Genomic DNA, 17,899 nt, shown 5'->3' with positions numbered 1-17,899 from the left:
AATTGTCCTCATTAAAGCGTTGACTGATTAATACACCTTTGAAAGATGTCTCTATCAACACATTCTGCTTTGGTCGTGATCAGCTTCCAAGTTCAGATGTAAATCCAGTGATCCATTGTGATCTGTCTTGTCATAACTACTTTCACTCTAACTTTCCCTCTTCTCTCCCTAGCCTCCAATACTACAGTTATTGTCCTTTTCACTGAGGACAAATTAATAATTATTTTAGATGTCTTTGCTTCTTTCTTTTTCTTCCTCTCCACCCTTTACATGAAACAAGATTATTGTCAGCCTCCCAGTGCGTGCATATCTGACTGCCCATCTTTGTGTGTCATGTTCCCTATGATAGGGTCTATCAAACTGAAAGCATCAAAACTCCCTGGTCTTATTTTGTTTTCTATTTATGCCATATCAGAATGGCTTTCTGCATTGATGTGAGTGAGTGTGATGTTTAGGAAGCACTGGCATAGGAGGCAGCCTGTAATCTTTATTTGTTCCTGCTGTGGTTCCTGCTGTGGTTCCATGAGATTATATGGATGCACAGTCAGGTGTTAATTTTGTCCTTTCTGCTAATATAAGGTGGGGGTTTTGTGTTCTTTGTTTCAGCATGGAAGGAGGAGAGCTGTTCAGCAGGATCCAGGAGAGAGGAGACCAAGCTTTCACTGAGAGAGGTAAAACATTGCAAGTTTAATTTTAAAGTTTGTGAAAGACTTTTCTTTCTTCTCCATTTCTCTGCCCTCTGTTTCCTTTTAGGAATTTTTCTTTGGTTTTATCTATGGTGGTGTTTGTTGTTGTTATTATTGTTATTTATCTCACTGTGTGTTAAGAGTGATTTTGAAAAGTTCCCAAGAACCAGGAATTATGAGAATTGGCCAAGTTCAGGCAAAATGTGGAAGGTTTAGAGAAAAATCTTTCTACAAATCTGCTCAGCTTTTTCATTTCTGTACCCTGGGAGAGTCTGTTCCTCTGATCCCTGGTCCTGTGCCAGAGCACCTCTGCCATGATCAGTGCAGCTCCTGCTGGGATCTCTCTCTGGCTGTCCCTCAAGCAGCAGCACTGGGTCATGAGTGTAATGAGCAAATCACATCTGATGAAATATCTCCTGTTCAAGGGTTTTAAAGCACTACTTGAAAGGAAGTGTTATTAACCACACTGTAAACAAACCTGCCTGTCTCTAGGAGGGAATAAGCACAGCCCTGCCATGAGGCAGGGACAGAGCTTGCACTAGACTAGTCTTGCCATTTTTATTGTCTTTGCTATTTATTATTGACAGAGAACCACAGGTCCCATTGACCATGGTTCTCCTTGCCCCCTCACAGCAGACCAGAGCTCGTTTCTGCTCAAAGTGAAACCATTAATATTTGTAAGGTGATAGTGTTTGTAACTATTGGCCCGACAAAATGATTAGAAGCAGAAAAATACACACCCAGGCTTGTAAATTACTGTGACTTATTTTGCAGGTCTGGTTTAGAGGCCAGTCTGTTTTCTTTTTGTGTGGTTCCTAGCCTGGGATGAATCCTTTCTAGTCCTGTTAGAGACTTGTGCAGGGAAAATAAGCATTTTTAGAAACTTTATTTGTTCTTCCCTAATGTCCAAATTCCAGGGAGAAAACTGATTCTGTGAATTTTAGCAACTGCACTCTACTAAAAACGTTACTTTTCTACATTACAGGGCATTGTATAACATAATTACTTACTCAGAAATCACCTGGTTAAACAAAAAAACCACTTTCATTCTTTCCTGAGGTGAATGAGCCCTGTGCCACTGGATTCCCCAGGTTCACTGCCTGTTTATATAGCCACAGCTTCCCATTAGGACCAAGAGGGAGGAGGTTGTGCAAGGTTTTCCCCAAAGAACAGGAGTGTTTCTGCATTCTGATTGTCCTTGTCTGAGATGGTATAGTTTCACTCTCAGGCCATGTGAAAAAGGATTCCAGGTTGCAGTACAAGTTCTGCCTATGCAGAGCCCAGAGGGTCAGGTTGAAGTTTCTGTTGTTTCCCTGTCAATGGAGATGTGATATAATGCTCACATGGGAATGTCATTCTTGCTCCGAAACCCCTCCCTGTGTAACTGAACCCTTCCAGACTCCCAGAGCATTGCTGTTGCAAGTTAATTCCACCACTAGAATTTCCCACTGGGGCTATGTTAAATTCTTGAAACATTATTTCAAACGTGGCAGTTTGGCCTTTGCTGAATAGAACTGTTGATTTTGTTCCTCCTGATGAAAAACTTCTAAAGACAGTGAGGAATTAAGAGGTGACCTATCCTAAAATTACTATATTGTTATGTTGCTCTATTTTTAGAATCTGATAGATCATCCCCCTGAACTAGAAGCTGAAAGTTAAATTTCTGTCTCAAACAACCAAGGACATGTCCTGGACAATCAGAGATAGGTTCTTGCTGGGGCTCCTTTTCTTAACAGTTGCTGCTTGTGTACCTGCTCTGCTCTTGCTGCTTTTTTTGGTGAGCAAATTAAAGCACGAATTTCCAAGTTCCTGAGGAGTCTGAGCTGTTGGGCTGCAGTTCCTGCTCAGGAGGAGGCTGAGCAGCCAGGCAGTGGGGGCTCGGTGCCTGCAAACCCAAAACACAGCTGTTAGGGCTAATTTTAGGGTTTCTCTAGTCCTGACGCTTGCCCCATGTTCCAGCAAGCTGTTTGTAAGCCATGAGCATTCCCAAGCATGTCCCTGAATTCCAGTGGGAATGTTAATGTGACCTTTCTCTAAAATTGTATTTATAGAGGCCTCTGAAATAATGAGAGACATTGGGACAGCCATCCAGTACCTGCACTCCATGAACATTGCACACAGAGATGTCAAGGTGAGCCCCAAGGGGTGTGGGCTGGGGAATAGAGCTTATGGCAGGAGGAAACTTGGGCAGCAGTGATTTCAACAGAGCTGGGAGTGCAGTCAGATGGTCAAAGTGTTCCTGTTCCTCTGCCAGTGTGAGAAAGGATTTGCTCACTAGTTTGCAACTAGTCCAAGGTTAGAATATTCATGTGTGCTAATGCCTTCCAGTTGTGTACAGAATGCAGAAAAATCTCATGATAGTCAGATGCTTAGTTAAAGAGGTACTGCCCACTTGCAATCCATTAATTAGCAAGAAAATAGCACTCCTTCAAGTGAACCTGTAACTTATAGATGCCTCTATGTACAGTCTTTGCCAGTTATTAGTTGCTTTCAGCATCATACTTGTATTAGAAAAAAAAACCCAAACAAAAAAAAAAAAATCCACAAAAACCCCAAGCAGCACAACCCCCTTCAGAAAAAGGGGAAACTTCTGGGAGGAACAATATCAATTTCATGCATTTAACCCACTTCAATAAGTGTGTGAATATCTGGGAAAATAGGCAGATCTCAGTTACTGCCAGCATTTAATGAGGTAAAATTTGCACCCCAATCTCGTTGTAGGTGTTTGTCAGAGTTTGTAGGGCTGTATTTTGTGTAGGGCTGTATTATATGTAGGGCTGTATTTTATGTTCAGGCTCTGAAATGCTCAGCACAACAAAGCCAAGCTCGCTGCACTCTGGCATTTCCAGTGCAGGGACACAGCAGGGGATGGAATGTGCAGGACAGCAGTGCTTGTAATGATAGACTGAGACATCAGATCAATTCCACAGCTCTGAGCTGGTGGATTTTCTACAGATGTTTGTGTGTTTAGCTGGAGGGAGAGCTGACACATCATGGTATCACCAGGGGGTAAACTGGGAAATGAGTTGAACTAATTGGAGATAATGGAAATACCCTGTTGTCCCTGTTCTGGAGCACAGGAGCTTGTATTTCCCTCTGTGCCACTTCTGCCTGTATGGAGTGTGGAGCAAGAGTGGAATTACCCCAGGTTTCAGGAGACAGAGGAGGGGGGGGGCAGCAAAGGGCCTGTGTCTGTATCAGTTAATTCTGATGGAGCTGTGTCAGTTGCTTGTGGGGGCTCTGGCTGAGGATTTCCCTTGTCCTGCCCCTGGGGTGCTTGAGGCTCAGTGTGATGTCAGATCAGCTGCTGTCACCACACAGATCAGTCCTAGGAAGTGCAGGGAACTGGGAGAGGTTCAAGAATCCAGACTGGATGCCCACTGGACAGGGTTTTGTGGTTTTCTCTCCCAAATAACCTTGCTAAGAAGGATGTTGATGCTTAGCCTGAGGAGAAGTGCTGCCTGTTGGGAGGGAACTTGCTGTATGTTTGATGGGGTTGTGACAGAAGTAAGAAGACCTAAATGGTGGTGGTGGATTTGACCTGTCAGCTCATTAGAGACATCTCTTCATTGTCCTGTTTGTCCTCTTTTGGTGGCCTTCCAGCCTGAAAACCTGCTTTACACATCTAAAGACAAAGATCCTGTGCTCAAACTCACAGACTTCGGCTTTGCCAAAGAAACCACTGTAAATGCACTGCAGACCCCCTGTTACACTCCTTATTATGTGGGTGAGTTATCCAAGGCACATTTCTTCTGTGTTTCTGTCATTCCTTCCCTTGCAGTGGGTGGGAAATCTTCTATTCTGGGTGTAATGTGAAGTGTTAGCCTCCAGGATTTAAGCTGGGATCCAATCCAAACCTGAAGTCTGATTCCAGTACAGTTCAGTGCTCCTGCTTTCTGCCTTGGTGACAGAGGAAAAAGCCTTCACAAGATATACAAATGGAGATACACAAGGAGAGAGAAGGAATTCCTTCTGATTACACATGAAGTAATCCTGGTGTTTCCTCTGAATGATGCAATAAAAGCCATAATTTGAATTGAGCTTTGTGATATTTGGGTATTTCTGTGCTAAACTTCCCATAGGTTAAATTAAAGCAATAAGAGAGAAGAGTATTGCCTCAGCTGTAAACCTTCTTTAAGCTGGCAAATTGAGGAATTAGTAATGAAGAACCAACACGACTTAATCACAGCAGAATTTTTCCTCCATTTTTTCCAAAGTTGAAGCACTGTGTAATGAATGCCACAGCAGACTGTCCTTCATGCACTCATTTTAGTCTTGAGTTAATAGTCATTCATCACATGGTTTGACTGGGGCAGTCCATGCTTGGAATTTCTTTGCTGGGAAAAGGACTTAATTTGTTTGAAAAATTACTTCTCTGATAAAAGTTTGTATAGTTTTCTGTATTGGAAGAGACTTATTCACTGGGAGCAGACAATCACATTAGCAATACTCTTTTTTTTTATGCCTTCTTCTGTATTTTTGTGAGCTGGGTTTAGTGATAAAATGTTAGGGAGTTTACACACGTATGTTTTTATGCCTTTATATTTGTGTATAAACAAGCTGACATTTCCCTTCTCAACACCTTTTTATAAACCAGCATGATTGCTCATATGTTTAAAGAATAATTTTCCTTACAAAATCAAGCTCCCTGGCAGTTTACCTGCCCCAGGGGACAAAAAAATCCCCTCTAAATGTATCTCTGTCTAATTTTGTTACTTAGTGGAAAAAATATAATGCTCTGGAGGCCAAAGAAAAATACAGTGCCCTGTAGCTGCTGGAGCTAAACACACCACCCAGGTATCATTCAAAATTTTATCACAGCTCCAGTAGGGCCTTTCTATTCTGATTGCTGGAACATATGCTCCTGCCTCTTTCAGTGCAGTGTCTCCCTGCACACATTTAGCTGTAGCTCCTTCTGCTTTTTGGTAATCTTAGTACTCCCTTGAGCAGAGAGACACCAAGGTGAGGAGTAGGGCATTTTTCCAGCTCTGTTCCTCCTTTTTAAAACTACTTTAAATGCCTTTAGGAACTTGTCAGTCGAAAGTGCTACCCAGTTCCTGCAGTGAGTTGTGGTTTTTAATGCCTCTGATACCTGTTGCTGAAGTGCTGGTACTTACAAAATAATGGAGATGAAGAGAAATACCTGGTACTCTGTTTACCTGTGATTTTAATCTTCTTCAGCCCCAGAAGTCCTTGGTCCTGAGAAGTATGACAAATCATGTGACATGTGGTCATTGGGTGTCATCACATATATTCTGTAAGTATTTGGGAAGGAACTTGTTAAATCTGCACTCACAAGTAATTGTTCACTGGGATCCTGCAGCCTGCAGTAGAATATAAGCTTGAATAAAACATTTTTAGAGGTGAAAGGACTCCCCTAGTTATGAAAACTCTTTTGTCCACTCTTACAGTCTGTGTGGGTTCCCCCCATTCTACTCCAACACCGGTCAAGCCATTTCTCCAGGGATGAAGAGAAGAATTCGGATGGGGCAATATGGATTTCCCAATCCAGAGTGGGCTGAAGTGTCAGAGGAAGGTAAAAATCCTCCCTGGTGCTGATGAGTGGGAGCATGGTGGTGTGCAGTGCTGCAGTGCTTACAAAGAGACTATTTCTAAAAATCTGTCTGAGCTTTTGTTTCCCTTTCCTCTACAATTTAAATCCATTTTTTGTAAGGTGCTACAGAGAATGACTGGGAACTGAGATACCAGCCAGCAACCTCTGTGCTACAAAAAGCAAATGACTACTGAAAACCTTCTTTCAAAATCCAGCTAGTGCTAGTGAATGCTGATATTAAACCCTCTTGAAACAGAAGACTCTAATCCTGAGAAAGGAGACAGCCTGGACAGCTCCAATGCAAGCTGAGCTGGAAGAAAGGCAAACTCTCTTAAGAATTTATTCAGTCTTTGCCCTCCTTGGTGATCCAGCCAGCAAGGATGGCAAGTTTTCATGTTAGCTTTTTGGGATGTGGGAATTTGCTAGCTGCCACTTAAATCAAGGTCAACAATTTATTTTGTATAAGTCATTGATCAAAAGCTGCTGGGCTCAAATCAGTGTCCTGAAAGTGGATATTTTTGATTCCCTCTTATCCTGCCAGTCTCATAAGCTGGAAGTCTCACCTGCCTGTCATATTAAAGAGAAGGGTCAGCAATATCTGGGCTTATCTGTTTTTCTTACAAGCCCTTTATACTGCTGTGATCCTGGTTTTCTGCTGTTCAGCAGTAACAAATCATCCTTGGACCCTGCTCTGCCCTGTGGCATCTTCACCCCTCACTGCACCTCGTGGCTGTGTGCAGCACAGCCTGCTGAACATTGTTGAGGGAGATGTTTTAGTCATGGGTTTCTGGCTAAATATTTTTTCTGCTTTGGGTCTTGTTCATATTCCAGCAGTTAAAAACAGGCTAGAGGAGCTTGGTGAGAGAATATGCACTTGCACTGTGTGTGGGTTTCTGTGTGCTTGTGTGGATGGACACAGGGGCCCTCTACCTTCCATCCTATTAAGATCATCTCATCTGTGGGTGTTCTTTAGGCTGATGAGGCACCTGCAGGAGGATGCTGCTTTTTTCCCCTGTGTTGTGCTGTCCTTGTCCTTTGCAGCCTCTCTCAACAAATCAAACTTGTACCTCTGGCAACTTCTTACAAGCATTTAGTCGTCTTGCATGTGATGTTCCTAAAAGAGAACTCCTTTTTAGAAGTTCTTACAGGTTTCCTAAGGAAATTTTGTGTAAGTCCCAAATAACTTCCTTTGGATGCAGTGTTTCCAGTCTGTCCACCCACATTAATGGAACTCTTGTCTAGCCTCTCACCATCTCATATCTCAGTTATTAGTGCTCTTGCTTTGGCAAATCCCATGTTCACAGAAAGCTGCTGCAAAGCCAATTTGTGCAATCCATTTATTTGACTTTTTTGTCTTTATAGTGGCCTCTCAGTTGGCAAAGTTCATTGTTCCTTTTTTCCACAGCCTGTGCTAGTGTTCCATCATTTCTCAAAACATCAGCTTGTGTATTCATTCAGCCCATAATGCCCAGCTTGTTGCCATCTTTGAGGCAGGCAGCTTAGCAGCTTTCTGTCTCTGTGCTTCTCTTTCCCTCCAGCTGTTGCTCTCAAAGCAGTTGGTTTGGTGATGTAGAGAGCAGAGCTGGAATTCCCAGTCTTTTCTTTCCTTCTTGCCTCTTGTTTTGGATGTTTTCCTGTTTTGCCCCTTTAAACACAGTAACCTGCCCCACTGTACATGGCTTCTTAGCACAGTCACAGCAACTGGGAGGTGTTTTCAGTTTTGCAAAATGGTGTTTCTTCATTCAGCAGGTGCTTGTGTTCCCAAGGTTATTTGGGAATGCAGTCCTGGACTACACCATGCCCTGTTGGTTCTGTTTTTCAGCCAAACAACTCATTCGCCATTTACTGAAGACTGACCCAACAGAGAGGATGACAGTCTCTCAGTTTATGAATCACCCTTGGATTAATGTGAGTCTTAGATCACTTTTTATACCACAAATTGATTCTTACATGCAGAACTTGGGAATTGCTCCACACAGCACAGCAAGAGAAGGGCTGTTATTACTGCTGGTCCCTTAATTAACCTCCTGTGCCCTCCTCAGAGGGTCACCTGCCTGTAAAACCACAATTCTTCTTGCTGTTAGCAGAGGACACACAAGGGGAGACACCCGCAGTCGTGTCCTTGGAAGCAACAGCCAAAAATGTCTCTGTGTTCTGTGAGCAGGCAGTCTCTGTTGACTCTGCAGCATATGCATGTGTTACTCTCTTTAAAAATATAAAAATAAACTCTGTGTGCTTACTTCATCAGTGCAGGATTTAAAGAGCTATTATTAGTGGTCTCAGGCACCATTGTGCATAGCTGTGTTAGGGTGAACATGCTCCTGTGCTCAGTGGGAATTCTCATCCTTGGCAGAGTTTGGAAATGCATGGGGGAGGAGCAAGGGTCTCTTTTTCCATGTGAGAGATTGCCAGGTAGGGTGGTACACAGAGCTATTTATAGTCCCAGATCAGGTTTCATTCCATGACTTTGTTGCATTTACTTCTCTTTAAAAGATTTTTTTTTTTTTTTGGGAAAAAAGAAAAAAATACTTTATTAATACAGTATGGTTTATTTCAAACAAGAGACACAAATCCCAGAAGACTGAGTTTCATGTTACCATCTCTGCTCTGTAGGTGTCCCTCAAAATAGTAGGTTATACTTCTCACATTTGTGTCTAAAAAAATACCAGTCTTGTTCTTGCTGCCCAAAGAATCATCAGCCAGGAACAGAATGATTTCTGCTGTAGGATTCCCTTTGTTCCCATAGTGCTGGTGTGTCTGTGCTGATCCTCAAAGCATGGGCAGAAGCAGAGGTGAGGCTGATTGTCCCCATTCCTACAATGCCTGGAAGCCCTCGGTATGAAGTGAAATGCAGCTGTAGGACATCCTGATGGAGTAGAAAGGTGTTGTCATTCGGGGTTGAGAAACTGAGGTTGTAAAGACTCTGTAGAACAGACCCCAGACAATATTTCTGAGTCTTTTTTAACCAAATAAAAATGTAATCACTGCTCAGAATAAACACCTCCAGCTCTGAGTGTCTGAAGCCCCAAGAAGGTGTTTCAGAAGTCAGCAGGTGAGGAATTTCATGGAGTGAGTGCCTAATAGCTGAGGAAGCTGCCACCTACAGTGACACTTGTTATTGGAATATGCACAGAGCCAATTAATGAGGAGGAGATTAGAGACAGGGTCTGCAGACCCTGCTGCACCTGCTCCAACTGGAGCCCTGCTCCAACACCCTTCCTGGAGGGAAGCTGCAGCTTGGCTTTCTTTTCTGCTGAACCTATAGCTCACAGGGCCAGAGGGAGGGAGAGGGAAAGACCAGAGCAGTGAATGTCTGTGTTCCCCCTTTTCCTAAATCCCAAAGTGGAAACATGTCTGGGGAGTTGCACAAGCAGCGGGGGAGGGTGCTTGTGGCTCTTTTTTTTTTTCTTTCCCCTCTTTTTTTTTTTTTTTCTTTGAGATGGATGACAGAAGTGTTTTACTGTGAAGTAGGCAAAAACTGTCAGTTTAGGTGGAGCACAGACTCATTTAGTTCCTTGTCTATAAGATTTTTTTAACAAGCAGCAGAAAAGCACCTTCCACAGGGAAGCAGTGACAGGGACAGCACTGCAACCAGTCTGCTTGTTTTCCATTTCTCTTCTCCCAGCTGTGTTTGACAAAACTGTACCCTGGCCAGCTGGGGTCCTTGTCCAGAGGAGTCAGGATTTCTGCTTCACTTCTGAGACTGCTGCACTGCTGCTCTGAGCCTGGGGGAGCATAAGCAAGAAGCACTGGTTCCAGTGTGGGGTTTGTTTTACAGGGATCTCCTTAGACTCTGTTGACATGCAGCTGTAGGATGCCACAGCAGAAAACAGCAAGTTTGGGTAGAAAGCATAAGGAAAATAGAGTATCCAAATGAAATTATAGTTTGGGTTAGGGGCTGGCAAGAATTGCCATGATTCTTTCCGAATTCAGTCAGGGAAACTGTGCTTCATGCTTTAGAAATTGTCCCTTATTCTAATGTAAAGTATCTCCTGATCTTTTGTGGCAGATGAGCAGAGATCTCAGTTTCATGTGGATTCTCTGTCTTCTGAGCTGTGCCTTGCTCAGAACAATTGTGTCATTTCCTCTTTGGGGCTCACTTAGTCTGATGAACTGGTGATGTCAGTTAATGCATATGTGCAAGAAAATGTCTCCTACAACAAATCCTAGGAGATAAAGGTCAAATTAACCACTTTAAGACATTGATTAATGAATAGTTAAAATCTAAAACATACATAAAAATTTATCCAACACTGGTTGGATAAGTTGTTTGGACTGGAAGGGAGTAGAGTGAAAGGAGCTCAGCAGTGATTTCTCTCTCCTTTTGTTCTTTAAATATTGTGTGGGGAATGTAGTCCTTTTCTCCTGCACATGAGTTCATTTGTGGAGTGATTGGAAGCAGGAATAATGAGAGCCATTGGAATACATTAGATCAAATTTTATGCCCTTCATACACAGAGAAGAGCAAGAAATCACTTCCCAAATGTTGTTTTTCAGAATTTCTTTTGGTGTTTTTCTTTGTTCTCAGAGATCAATGTCAGTGCCACCAACTCCTCTTCACACTGCACGGGTCCTGCAAGAGGATAAAGACCACTGGGATGAAGTTAAAGTGAGTCAATCCAAATTCAGATTTCTTTAAGTCAAGAGTGCTAGGAGATGAAACGTGCTGCCTTGGATACTGTGGCTATTTTGAATACAATCATGTCAAACAAGGGTGCCATAAACAGCCTTGGTTAGAACAGCAGTGTATATGAGAACTGTTTTAAAAAAGAAGGAATAAAGCTCAATGTTTGAGCTTCATTGGCAGTCTTACAGCTGCACCAGATATCAGCAAAGATGGTGTTTGTGATCAAAGGCATGAATGATGCTCCTGCTGAGCCTCTGCATGTGCCCAGGGAGGAGAAGGACAGTGCTGGGGCAGTTGGAACTTCATTACAGTGAAGAATGTGATGAAAATGTAGCTGGACAAGTAGGAGGGCTGAGCTACATTCTTTTCTGTAGTGCTTTTGAATTGTGGAACAGCACTGAATAACCTTAGTCTTGTCTTGTTATGTCATTTGGTGGGGGGAAGAGCAGAGAAAAAAAAATTATCTTAATCTAAGCAGGTGCCCCACCTGCTGTGTGTACCAATGACAGCTGAATGCTTCCTGCTGTAGGGCACACTGAAAGTCTTAACTCTTTACTGCTGGCCTTTAACAGGTTTACATACTTTTACAATTAATTCTGAGTTTTCTGCACTTCAAGTTCCTAGAATTTTGACAATTGCAACATTCCTGTAGTGTATTTTATTTACTACTGATTTTATTTAAATCACTGATGTGTAGTCTCAGCTGTTGAGCTATGTAATGGTAAAATTTTTTTGAGACCTAGGCAACATTTACCTTCTGAGTCAGAGATCAAGCAGATATTTTCACTTAGCTGCCTTATTTTCCATGTTTCTGAGAATTTCTTATGCTTGTGCTTCTGTGTAGGTCCCAGAGGTATTCCCTCGAGCTACCAACATACTCATGATATGGAATTGTTTTTCCTTTCCTGAACCAAATGCTTAGACATTTGTTTACTTTAGCAGATTTTTCTCTACAACCTTATTAAAAAGTTGAGAATGTTCCTGTACTTAAGCATTAATGCAAACTAAGGAGGTGTGTGAATTTGAAGCACGTACTTTGTGTGGAGGCACAGAGCCAGCCAGGGAGAGGTGCTGGGATAAGGACAGGTGGAATTTAGGCCAGCAGAGCGTGGTCCTGTGTGCTCCCTGTGAATTGCTATGAGAGCAGCTCCTGCTGAGCCCTGGTGGAAGGAGGCACCAGTGGAGTGGTTGGTTCCTGGTGCAGAGCACAGAGGGCTCAGCCCTTGCTGCCCAGGGCGGACAGAGGGCTCCTTGTGTCCCTCCTCTCCGGGCTCTAGGGTGGGGTGACCATGCACTCAGTGCCTCAGGGGTTTCACTACATTGCTTGCTTGCTTTCAGGAGGAGATGACCAGTGCTCTGGCTACCATGAGGGTGGACTATGATCAGGTGAAAATCAAAGACTTGAAGACGTCCAACAACCGCCTGCTGAACAAGCGCCGCAAGAAGCAGAAGCAGGCGGGCGCCTCCTCCGCCGCCCCGGGCTGCAACAACCAGTGAGGGCAGGAGCCAGGAGGGACCTGGGGGTACAGGGTAAAAGTTAAACAGAGCAAGTTAAAATCATGGGATCGCCTCAGCCCACACCACAAAGGCAATGAGACCATGAAGATGCTGTCCTGCAAAGAGGGAACAGTGTGATAACGTTTTGATAACTTGAATCACTTTTGAAGACTTATGGATCTGACATGATTCTGTTCCATATTGCAAGGGAAGGTACAGTAATACCAGAAATGTTACAGGTTTTTGGTTTGGCTTTAGCTGTGTAGGACAAGAGGAGAGAACAGGAGACAGTCTCAGCACATTAATGCACTGGGGCTTCAACAGCCATCTACAAGAGTAACTTCTGCTGCTGTTTTCAGCTGGGGAATAGGAAAGTGCCAAGTGTTCTGCTAAGAGTGTTTTAGTAGTTTGGTAGAATTGGTAATAGTCTATATTTCCAAACTTACCTCCTATAGTTACAGAATATCACCTAAACTGTAAACAGATATTCTTGTTACAGGAAAAAGCATCCATTCATTTCCATTTCCATCTCCATAAAGTCTTCGGTATAGTCTCATGTGAAGATCTGAGTTTGTCATGGATTCCCATTTGATAACATGTAAATTTTCTGAGCTGTAGCCACTATGTTGTATCTTTGCCACTGTCAGACCCCTCTCTTGTAATGTTTTCAATTTAACTGGTACTTTATGTGAAGAGTTTCAGTCAGGATTTAAGTAGTTGAAAGCATCCTGCAGAGAATATTGCTGTTCCCCTTGGATTCACAACCTCCAGGGCGTGCAGCTGGACGTGCAAGGGATTGCTTTAGAAGAAAGACTTCTGAAGTTTGGGGAAGAAGTGGCAAATGCATGTTCTCTGAATGGACCCTGTAATCTGCCAGCATCCCTTCTGGTAATTATCTCCAGATCCTGTGCCTAAGATGTGCTGATCACAACAAATTGTGGGGTGTTGGGATTGGTTTGTTTCCTGGGGTCAGGAGCAGGGAGGATGGTACTTTATTTATGGTGATTTGGTGGTGTTTCAGGATCCAAAGATTTTAACTACTTAAGAAAGATTACTTTTAAGTACATCCACCCATTATTTTTTTCCTATTTTAATTCTTCTTGTTTCATGGGAACCCGGCCTTGGTTTGCTGGTATGTTTTATTTTGTGATCAAAATATTTTCTCTCACTGTATTTTGGAGTTTGGCTTTATTTTTAGTTTAGGTGAAGCAAATATTTGTGAAAGTGTTATCAGAGTTTGGGATGAATATGATGTTCTTCCAGTGATGCAAGCAAGTACACCTTTGAGGTAGGAACACAGTACTGTGTTAATAAGCTTGCAAGAGTGTAGAAAGACAAAAAGAAAAACAGGGCTCCAGAGTGGCTCTGAATTGTCAGAGCAGTGACACACAGCAAAGCTCAGCTCAAGGCTTTGGACCTTGTCTGGGGAGCCCAGTTCCCATCTTCAGAGTAGTGAATGAGACCTCACTTCTCCTTTGTGAACTTGTCCTAGGGTTTTGTAACATGATTTATTAAAATCAGTTTTTAACATTCCTTCTTCCTGTCATCCCTGGTTTTGTTGAGTTGTTGCAGAGTTTGCATTGCTTTGCAAGATACATTGTGTTGAAGGTGACAGGGAAGAGGAGAAGGAAATTGTTCCATGATGTCCACATTCAAAAGCTGCCCAGCTTTGAACATTTTATAAGATCAGAAGGTTTTATATCAATTTCTGTAAAGTTGTGTTTATAAATTATTTCATGTTTCAGGTATCTGTGATTATAGCATGTCCTTTATGTTTTTGTTTTGCCACATTACTCCAATGAATTATGCAAATATTATTCACTACCTGCAAATGAAGAGTTGTGATGTGTTCAGGATGCAACAGTTGGAATTAGAGCCAGGTCCAAGTTTCTGTCCCTTTATCTAATTTTTTTGAGGGAGAAATGTACATAATTGCTGCCATTCCATCTCTGTGCCCCAGCAGGGTGATGGATGTTCCCAGGGCAAGCAGTGTGTAGTGCACTGTCCTGTCTGCCTCAGGGACAGGGCCACTGAAACTGTTGCAAACCAACTTTTTTTTCCTCTGCCTTGGCCAAGGCTTGAGCAGGAGTTCTCAGTTCCCACCTGGCTTGTCAGTTCATTCTGGAGCTCAAAGATGTGTCTGTTCCTGGGTGTACACACTGTTCCTGTAAAACACACCTGGGCCTGGTTCCTTCCTGTGGGCTTTCAGTATTAACTGCAGACCAGAAGCTGAAACTGAGGCACCTGGCACAGCACCTTCAGCTTTCTGTCCCTGTGCAGCAGGACAATCCCATCTCATTAAACTCACACTAACAGTTCTTGCCTTCTACCCTGCAGCACCCAGGAATGCTGTAAAGCCTTGCAGAAACCAGAGGAGGGCCTCAAAATGGCAGACATGGAAATGTATGCAAGTATTGGACAGAAGGGTTTGCGTTTATTGCACAGAGGGAAGGAGGAGACTCCTTGGGAGCTGGGAAACAGCTGCCTCAAAATGCTGCCCTGCTCCAGGCACTGCTGCCTTCTGCATCCCGGTGGAGCAGGACAGCTTGTGTTGTACCTGGCTCTGTGTCACCTGCAGCTGGGAGGGGCTGCCAGGGACCAGGTTTGGGGTGCAGGCATTTCCCAGCAGGGCCTGTGTGCCCCAGCAGGGCCTGTGTGCTCCATGGAGATGTAGGGATGGACGGAGCATCCAATGGGCTTGGCCCTGCTGCACCACTGGTAACCTGCCCTGCTGGTTCTGAGCACTCCCCAAATCTGAGCCTGCCCTCAGCTCCCCAAATCTGAGCCTGCCCTCAGCTCCCCAAATCTGAGCCTGCCCTCAGCTCTCCAAATCTGAGCCTGCCCTCAGCTCCCCAAAGCCAGCCTGCCCTCACCTCCCCAAATCTGAGTCTGCCCTCAGCTCCCCAAAGCCAACCTGCCATCAGCTCCCCCAAACTGAATCAGCCTTCAGCTCCCCTGCAGTGTCTCAGGCCCTGCTCTGGTGCATGGCTCTGCAGAAGGTGTTGTCCCTCTGGCTGCCAGCAAGGCTCTGGGGAGGACCCTCCTCCTCCCTGCATTCACACAGGTTTTAAAGAGCTCTGGTGAGCTCTGGTGTTTGGTCTCTTCCCCCAGCCATGTCATATAATAGGCTTTTTAGAACCTGCTGCTCAGGATCCAAATTTATAGCCTGTTTTTAGAAAGGATAGGCTATTACAGAACTGATTGTGCATTTGCATATTCATCAGCCATATAGAGGAGGTAAAGAGCTGGGAAGGGACAGAAGAAATGAATGGTCAATAGAGAAGGCTTCAAGGAGAACACAGATTAAAAGGTCTATTTGTTTTTTCCAGCAGAAGCTAAAAAAAGGCCTGTGCACAATTCCCCACCCCCATCCCTTTTCACAGGGATTGCTCATGGGCCGCTGCCTCCCCCTGTGGTTCTGTGCACTGTGCTGCTCACACGTGGGTCATGGGCTCTCACCAGGGCTCTGCTCTGATCCACACACAAATGTGTGCCCAGGGACACAGGAAATTCCCTCCCTCCCTCCCTCTCCCAGCTTTTGCACTACACACTTTCTTACCTCTTTGACCACATGTGCCACATGGTGAACCTGGGTTTGACATGCTACAATTAAAAACTCACATTAATGAGAAGCTCTTGGCCTAATTCTGTGTTTTTCTATTTGTCAAAACCCAGCATGCAGTCCTGGGATTGCTTTTCTGTCTTAACACTTCACTGCCTTGAGTCTGGAGGCCCAATTACATAAGTGCTTCTGACTTGTCTGACATGAGGGATAATGAGAATGCTACGTACTCAGTTTGATCTAATTTCCCTGTCCTCTTTTCAATTCACACTTTATTTGGCCCATGTTTAGACAGAGGTTCTTTTGAGAAGAGGAAGGTTTAGTGAGGAGGAGAGAGCCAAAGGTTTTAATTACTTGCAGGGCATCATGAGCCCTTGTAGTGTTTTAGACCTGTGGTCCAGGTGGGGAGGAGGTGTTAATGTGTGCTCAGCTGCTCTCATGTGTTCTCCTGCTTAGCCCAAGGATGGAGCCAGCTCAGCTAACAAACCTCAGGGACAAAGAGAAGGAAGCAAGCAGGGAATGACTTCACATGCAGGAGAGCTCCTTTTTTAAAGATTAAATGTTTTGGGGGGGGTTATTGTGGAAATATCAGAATTTTCTTTTTTTTAGGCTTCAATATTTCCCCTCTTCATCCAACTATTCTCAGTAGTGGAGCTAGCAAAGCTGGGAATGGACATGGTTAATTCTCTTTTAGAGAGCCTAAAAAGGATGAAGGCAATGAAGCAAACCTGAAAGGCAGAGAACACTCTCAAAACAAAAAAATCTTGTTAAAAATCTTGCAAGCCAGCAAGCAAGTCCTCATCTCTGTACTGAAATGTAGCTCACCTGTGGAAAATAGAGGTTAGAGCAAATCTCTAACATTTGCTCTAGGTAAGGTAATAACATTTGCTGAGGAAATGTTTCCCTGAAATCTTTGCACCAGGTAAAAGAAAATTATTTTGAGAATTAAGTCTGGCTTTAAAATAAGATTATTTATTTTCAGTTTGTGTGGTTAGAGGAATTTATGGAGCAAAGGGAGCAGAAATGGGGGATGATATGTCATGTTGAAGAATAAGATAAGAAATGTCTGCTGTTGTATTCTACTCCAACTTACTTTTTTACTGCAAGTGCTACCTCTGTACAGACATAGCAAGATAGATTCAACTCTTTATTAGTCTTTTTTAGCACTGGAGAAGGAGGATGTTGCTGCACTCTAGGGAAATGTGGAAGATAACCCTGTGACTGTAGATGAACATCTATTCTGGTAAATCTGTAAATGATGCCTAGCATTAAATTTATTTTTAAATTTCCTGCCTCATGAATCTGCCAGATGCCAAAGTCTCACAGGTCTGCTCTAAGTGCATGAAGGCACAGAGACATCACTGTCAGTGGGTTTCTTCCTGCAATTTGGGACCACAGGAAGAAGCAGTTGCTGAAATGTACTGCAGTGCTTTGAGTTTCCAGAAGCCAAAAGAGGGAAGAGTGTCTTTCAAATAGCTGGAGATGATGGAAGGGCCAGGCTGTCTTTTATCAGGGGAGGGGTGTCCTAAAGGTGTCTTGGCCTTGAGTTCAGTTCCCAGAGCTGCTGATAACAGCCATGGTTCAGCTGTGTGGGGCTGCAGGTCCTGGTGAAATCTCTGCTGCTCTGACACCATGCTGGGACCTTTCCCTCTGTGAGCCAGGGAAATGCACTCACTGGGGCCAGGGCTGCAAACCATGGAGAATTCCTGCTGCTCGGGCTACACTGAAGCTGAATAATGCAAAAAAGGAGGAGCTGCATTGTTTGCTTACATGTTTAGCTTCTGAGTGTGTCTGTTGAATTTTCCTGCCTCCAAGGTCCATCCCAGTAGTGCCAGTGGAGCGGCTGTTTCTTCTTTTGTTAACAGGGAGCACAAATGCTTCTTTTGGGGACTGCATTTCTTTCTCTGAATTTCAGAGCTGGAATGAAACTCTTAAGCAGCATGGTTATTTTGTCTAATGTGTTCTCCCCTAAT

The 17,899-nt window shown here is 43.7% G+C and overlaps 1 protein-coding gene across 2 annotated transcripts in view; it reads left to right on the top strand.

The window, feature by feature from the left end:
* Positions 1–14,160, top strand: part of MAPKAPK3 (MAPK activated protein kinase 3) — a 52,679-nt gene extending 38,519 nt beyond the window's left edge. For both annotated transcript variants that reach the window (XM_058812871.1, XM_058812872.1), the window contains exons 4-11: positions 607–671; positions 2,738–2,817; positions 4,290–4,413; positions 5,868–5,943; positions 6,098–6,222; positions 8,063–8,148; positions 10,769–10,849; positions 12,206–14,160. In XM_058812871.1, the coding sequence (XP_058668854.1) occupies positions 607–671; positions 2,738–2,817; positions 4,290–4,413; positions 5,868–5,943; positions 6,098–6,222; positions 8,063–8,148; positions 10,769–10,849; positions 12,206–12,364 (796 nt within the window). In that variant the 3' untranslated portion in view covers positions 12,365–14,160. The remainder of the gene's footprint in view (positions 1–606; positions 672–2,737; positions 2,818–4,289; positions 4,414–5,867; positions 5,944–6,097; positions 6,223–8,062; positions 8,149–10,768; positions 10,850–12,205) is intronic.
* The last annotated feature ends 3,739 nt before the right edge of the window (positions 14,161–17,899 follow it).

The sequence above is a fragment of the Ammospiza caudacuta genome, chromosome 12 (genome assembly GCF_027887145.1).
Source record: "Ammospiza caudacuta isolate bAmmCau1 chromosome 12, bAmmCau1.pri, whole genome shotgun sequence".
Classification (NCBI taxonomy): Eukaryota; Metazoa; Chordata; class Aves; order Passeriformes; family Passerellidae; genus Ammospiza; species Ammospiza caudacuta.
The sequence above is the reverse complement of the archived record's forward strand: the minus strand, read 5'-3'. Positions and strand labels throughout refer to the sequence as shown.